General features: G+C 43.3%; 1 protein-coding gene across 1 annotated transcript; it reads right to left on the minus strand.

The window, feature by feature from the left end:
• Positions 1 to 503: 503 nt before the first annotated feature.
• Positions 504 to 4928, minus strand: LOC136521556 (65-kDa microtubule-associated protein 1-like). Its single transcript, XM_066515303.1, has 10 exons — positions 4762 to 4928; positions 3925 to 3985; positions 3623 to 3826; positions 2957 to 3214; positions 2633 to 2848; positions 2390 to 2545; positions 1988 to 2299; positions 1770 to 1857; positions 1455 to 1603; positions 504 to 1095 (listed from the first exon to the last, which is right to left on the minus strand). The coding sequence occupies exons 2-10, from the start codon at positions 3967 to 3969 to the stop codon at positions 742 to 744; spliced, it is 1782 nt and encodes a 593-aa protein (XP_066371400.1). The 5' UTR covers positions 3970 to 3985; positions 4762 to 4928; the 3' UTR covers positions 504 to 741.
• Between the last annotated feature and the right edge of the window lie 1070 nt (positions 4929 to 5998).

Consider the following 5998-nt stretch of genomic DNA (forward strand, 5'->3'; position numbering starts at 1 on the left):
AGCACGAACCCAAGGGTCGGGCGAAGCAGAGCCCACGGCCTTAGGGTCGGACGAGGCGGAGCCCGCCCCCAGAGGTCGGGCAAGACAGAGCGCAAACCTAAGGGTCGGGCGAGACGAAGCCCACAGCCTTAGGGTCAGGTGAGGCGGAGCACGGACCCAAGGGTCGAACAAGCCGAAGCCCATGGCCTCAAGATCGGACGAGACAATGCCCACCCCAGAGGTCAGACAAGCTATAGTCACACTCTTAACTACTCTAATAAATCAATATTGATGATCATTAGCTCTTGAGATATCCTAATATTGACCCCCGACACCTTCAGAGTTAAAGATCACAGGTAGCAAGAGTTCAAATATTACAAGTATAGCAGCTTTGTGGAAGCAATCATTTGAGCGTACCTACAGAAATGAAATGTGCAATCCAGTTTCGAGAGAATATTGGGAGTAAGCTACGCTCACAGGGGTGCAAAAATCAACGACGGGCACACCAAAAACGTTACAACAGCTTATACGTCCAGCACATTGATTAATGACAATACATCTCAGTAAGACTATACTACACCGTCTGACAAGTCGAAACAGCAAGGCCGAGTGGAACTAAAAACAAGAATTACACAAGTGCCAAAGCAGCTGAAGGATGGGCATCATAATTACTCTACTAAGGCATTACAATATATTACCACAAAACAATAGAACATCAGAAAAAGAGTCGATTATATCTAATATACGATGCTAGGTTAAAGATCATGGTGTGCTCGGAACCGGATCGGTGACAGAAACTTGGGAGGCCGTGTCTTCTTTGGCTGTTGCTGCCACACCAACAGGTGCAGCTGCAGCTGCAGCTGCATTGTTCCCAGGAGATGCTGTCTTCGCCGTGTCTTTCTTGTTATCCTTCCCTCCAGACCTGCCATGGCCACCACCGTTCTGTTGGCCACTGATTGAGAGCCTTCTGTTTGGAGGAGTGCCGTTTGAGACGCTGCCGTTCAACTTTGGGCCAATGGCCTTCTTCGAACTGGCAGGCCGATTTGGACTAACTCGCGATCCGAATGGCCCTTCATGATCAGTGTTCAGTTGCTGCTCAATGTAGCGCTTTTGTTCCTGAGATGTCGGGACACCATAGACAAAAAGGAGTGCTGAATCAGTTCATGTTCCCCAAAAGAAGGGGCGAAAATCACGTACTTCAAATTGAAACAATCAGAGCATTCTCTGTCAGCATTTCCACAGCAATAATTAGATGTAACACCACCATCCAAAATGAAATTGAATTCAAAGAATAGCAAAATTCCAAATTGTTGAAGTGAAATGCAAAAATGGAAAATGCAGTTATATAGTACCAAATATCAGTAACAGAAAAAAATGACCAGACTCCAGCATAGGTCCAAACGGAACTTAATGGACAATAAATGAATTGGAATTCAGGTGATAATAGCTTCTAGTAAAGAGCATAGCACACTAACCCGCATTCTTTTCTTCTCTTCTTCCCTTTCCTGCCTGAGCATAACATACTCATCCAACATAGCTAGAAGAGGTACACCATCATACATAAAGGACAGACCACGGTTCTCCTCCCATGCCCTGGTCTTTGCCACCAGAGTTTCAACAAGTGCTAGGATGAAAGAAGACATTTTACATCAGCAATCAATGGAACATAAAGCATATCTATCAGATCAAGATACAAGTCCATTCTCCATTGTACATAAAAGAAATTTTTAAGGCACAAACTTCTTTGCAGCTAAAGTAAAGGGCATTCATGTTATAATTTGAACTGATACCTGGAATCTTGTTAACAAGAATACGAGCTTTTTCTGCACGCTTCAGATTCAGGTGGGCACCTCGGCTAGAGTTATACCTGTTGTCATCCTGCAGAAGGTATTTTAATTTTGGGGTTAAAAGCTACTCCACAGCCAGCACAGCTTTGGTATTATCGCAAAAATGATCACAGGATACATGCAGCAGTAATTTTGACTTGTCGAACCAATTATTGCCATACCCGGTTATAATCTTCAAGCCAGCTCTCTTCTTCACACGCAGACATCCATCTTTCTACTTTGTCAAGGATATCTTTTCTACTCAATGCTTCTTCCTTTGCTTTTGCTATCTGGGCATCCATATCTGCAATTAGTTCTGATGGTTCTATGTTACCTGCCTCAATCAGCGCCAATATTTTCTCATGAGCAGCAGCTGTGTCTATTACTATATGAGCACCAGCGTAGATATCTTCCAGCTCAGTTTGCTTCTTGAAAGCTATTTCTTTCATCTTGCTGTATTTCAGCTGGTCTAACCTTTGAACCTCAACCTCAGCCTGAATAAATGGAGAAGTAAATGTCAAGCAGGCCAAAGGAATAGTTCATATGAGGTGATGGCACCAAAAAAAAAAAAAACTAAGACCCACTTGTTCAATTAAATCTAGAGCAAGAGATCCAGGTGCTGTGACTTCATCCACAGATGCTGATCTGTTGCATGTAACATGATCAAACATGCGCCTTTCTTCCTTGGGGGCATCCATGAGATCCCAAAGATCATAGAGCTGACCAGCAAGTTCTTGAAGCTGTGAATGTAAGGAAGCCAATGGTGAGATCGTGCACGTAAGCAGAGAGTGCAATTCACATTTACACACTCAGAGATGTGCTTTCACCTTGCTTAGACGCAACTTCTTATCTTCATTAAGTGTAGCTACCGTCTTGTCAAGTTTTGACAATGTATCATTACTAATGCTCTTACAGTTGTCACCAACAGAATCATCTAAACTGGGATGAACTTCAGTCACTGTGCTGAGAAAATCCATCCCCAAGACGGTACAAAGATCATGTACCATGCTTACATACTCAAGAACCTTCTCCAACCTATTCCTCTGCAAAACAAATTATTTTCATGAATAAGAAACCAATACCAAAGCAATGGCCAAGTATGAAGCGCCATAACATCATAACCAATAAAAAGCCAAAGGATAGAAAAGTACCTTCTCTTTCTCAAGCTCCTGGAGCTGAGACCGAAAATCTTCAAGCCTCTCAAGTGTCAAATCATCCTCATTGACTTGAGGTGTTGTCACCTGCTCGCCCACCTCTATGGTGCCAGCAATTTCACCACATATTTGATCAATTTGTGATTGTACATTAACAAACTCTCTTTTTCTTTCATTTTTCTGTTTAGTCAACTGCTCAAGTGTTGGCGCTATAGCAGCTAGCTGTTGCTTGATTGTTCCTGTTGTCTTCTCAGGCTGCATGGATTGAATATTCTCAATTGTATGCCCAGCAGTAAAGCAAATAGATTCAAATCTAAACACTTGGAGTAAGGCTTCATATGACTTCTGAGCTAGAACATTAAATCTGCTGCAAAAGGCATTCAGTGGCAAAGAATGTAATGCAGCTAGTTTCATAAGTAGACACCAAATGCCAAAAAGAAGCATACAATGTGATGACAAAATCTATAAGTAAAATAGGGCTATATAAGAAGGCAGCTAGCTCCACTAAGTAGGTATAACATGCCATGAATAACACACTAAATCATGCATAGAGATATACTGGTATTCGTTGACTGCTCTTGCAAAGCATGCTTTTGGGGTCAGAGTTACGGAAGACAAAAATGAAGCTATGAATTCTCCTAGCATGGGCATATAATCACTTACGGTTCTTGCAATAGCTTTTTCTCCAAGAGCAGAAAGAAGCCTAGCAAGTTCTATCTTTGAGTCATCCAGCGCCTGGATCAGGAGATCCCTAGAGTTTGTTGCTTGGTCAACTTTCCTCTTGTAAACATCAAGGCATTCCTGATCCAGCTGATAAAGGACCTTGTCACGGTCCTCCTCACTCTCGCCAACTTCATCCCATATCAACTACAGTAGAAGTAGAAGCAAGCCATCATCAGCCACACTGTATCAAGCAAGAAAGCGTAGAATTGCTGCTATTTGTGGACAACAAAACGCGAACATACCTGCAATTTTTGCAGCAAGGATCCACATGTAATGTCACCGGCCATCACTGACCAGAGCAACCTGTAAGGAAAAAACATTACTTCTGAAAATTATAGCTTACCAGTTAGTACTACTAGAACAGAAAATGCATTTCCAAACTTGATGATTCCAAGCTTTTATCAAACAAAAGTGACGCAATAATCATGTTGGTCTAAAGTAGGCATTAAATCCGCCACGTATAGCGAGCAAGACAATGAGAGTGGCATTCATGCTCCCTATGCCTAACTAGCTCATCCCCAAATTAGCAGCACAAGTACAATCAAACACGGTTAATGACCCTACTGACACTAAACACACAGATAATGATCCCACTAACACTAAAATCCCCAATCATTGGCAGTATTAAATAATGATAGAGACCTAAAGTTTAGGGGGGTTACGCATCTAGGATTTCAGCTAAACTCCAGCAAACAACTCTGGTAAAAACCCCCAAAATCCCACACAAAAACCCATGTGAACTCGCAAAACTGAAGTGTTTGACCACATTTGACCAAGCAAGAGAGCGCCAAAAAGGACGCGATCTGAGCATGTCGCTATCACCTTTCCTTTACCGGATCAAATCCTTACGCCAGAACCCAATCAGAAGCAGATCCCCCAGTCAAGCATCAAACCCACCTCCTAATGCCCAACAAAACCGCCTAAAACCCACACCATCCGGAGCCGTGCCACCGCATTAGTGCCCAGGCAGCCAGATCCCATCCTCCAGCGACGCCCCCCGACCCCCACCTCCGCCACCACCACGAATTCTGCTACGGGAAACACAGAGAGAGAGAGAGGAAGCAGCCGGACGCTCTTACCAGATCACGCGGAGAAGACTAAGGAACCCGCGGAGCGGTGAATGCAGCAGGCGCGCTGCGCGGTTCAGCGCTCCACTCCAGGGGACTCAATGCCGGAGGAGCTCGCCGGTCGCCGGCCGCCACCGCTGAGAGCTCTGAGCTGGAACTGGACTGGAGTGGAGGCAGTAGTACTGCTGCTGCTGCTGCCGCCGCCACACCACGGGGCAACCGAATTAATTGGGGGCGTTGAGGGGCTGGTGCGCGCGCGGCGGGGCCGCTGGATGCGACTGGTCGGGTGATCGGACGGCCTCGGTCGGCCCAAGGATTTACCACGGGTGTCGGTGAAAAAAGGTACTAGTACGGTGATTAGAATATATATACGCGGGGACCACGTAGGCTTGGCTTTTTTTTTTTTTTGAGTGGGTATAGTATTTTTCTTTTCCAATAATATTCAGTTGTAATAGTATGCTTTAGCCAAATTTAACCCAGCGAATGGGGCCTTAATTTTGGACGTTAAATTTTTTTTGTTCTAGTTTGCTGCTGCCTTCGGGAACTGTTTAGTTACAGTTTGTGGTGAGGTGTTGCCCGATCAAATCTGTCTCCTTCCTACCTGCCGGTCTGTTCGGCAGGACTGAAAAATACTGTTCTAATTGATTGTTGTGAGAGAAAAATACTGTTTTGGTAGGACGTGAACAGTGATTCCGTGAGTGAATAAGCCAGCCAGCACTAAGCCAGCCGAACAGCCTCTGCCGTTTGCTGTCCTGCGGCGTTTTAATGTGATTGTAAATTTAACAATTGGGTTTCAAAGGTTAGAGCTTGGAATTTCATAGCGCCATAGCTGCCAAAGTACCATTGTCAAGATTTAAAATTGATAACGTATATATTTATATCAGAATTTTGATCCACAGGGATTCATATTTTGAAGCACTTTCATATCAATTTCTTGGCTATGCACATTATACAACATGTGACAAATTAATACTTCCAAATTGCTAAGTCGGTAAAAAAATATTCCTTTTGTTCAAAGTCAACAATGGCACATTATGGTTATACGGGTTGTGTTTGAATATTCAAAGATCCGGTAAGTAAGTTTGTACCGAAAATAGTTCCATAAACAATATACTTTTGTTCCTGTGTTGCAGTACATCTGTCCAAAGGAAAAAATATATAATTCTAACATAGTACCAAGTCAAACTATCTTAAATTTCACTAACTATAAATAAAAAATATCAATATTATAATATTAAATAAGTATCAT

This window comes from Miscanthus floridulus, chromosome 18 (genome assembly GCF_019320115.1).
Source record: "Miscanthus floridulus cultivar M001 chromosome 18, ASM1932011v1, whole genome shotgun sequence".
In the NCBI taxonomy this organism is placed as follows: Eukaryota; Viridiplantae; Streptophyta; class Magnoliopsida; order Poales; family Poaceae; genus Miscanthus; species Miscanthus floridulus.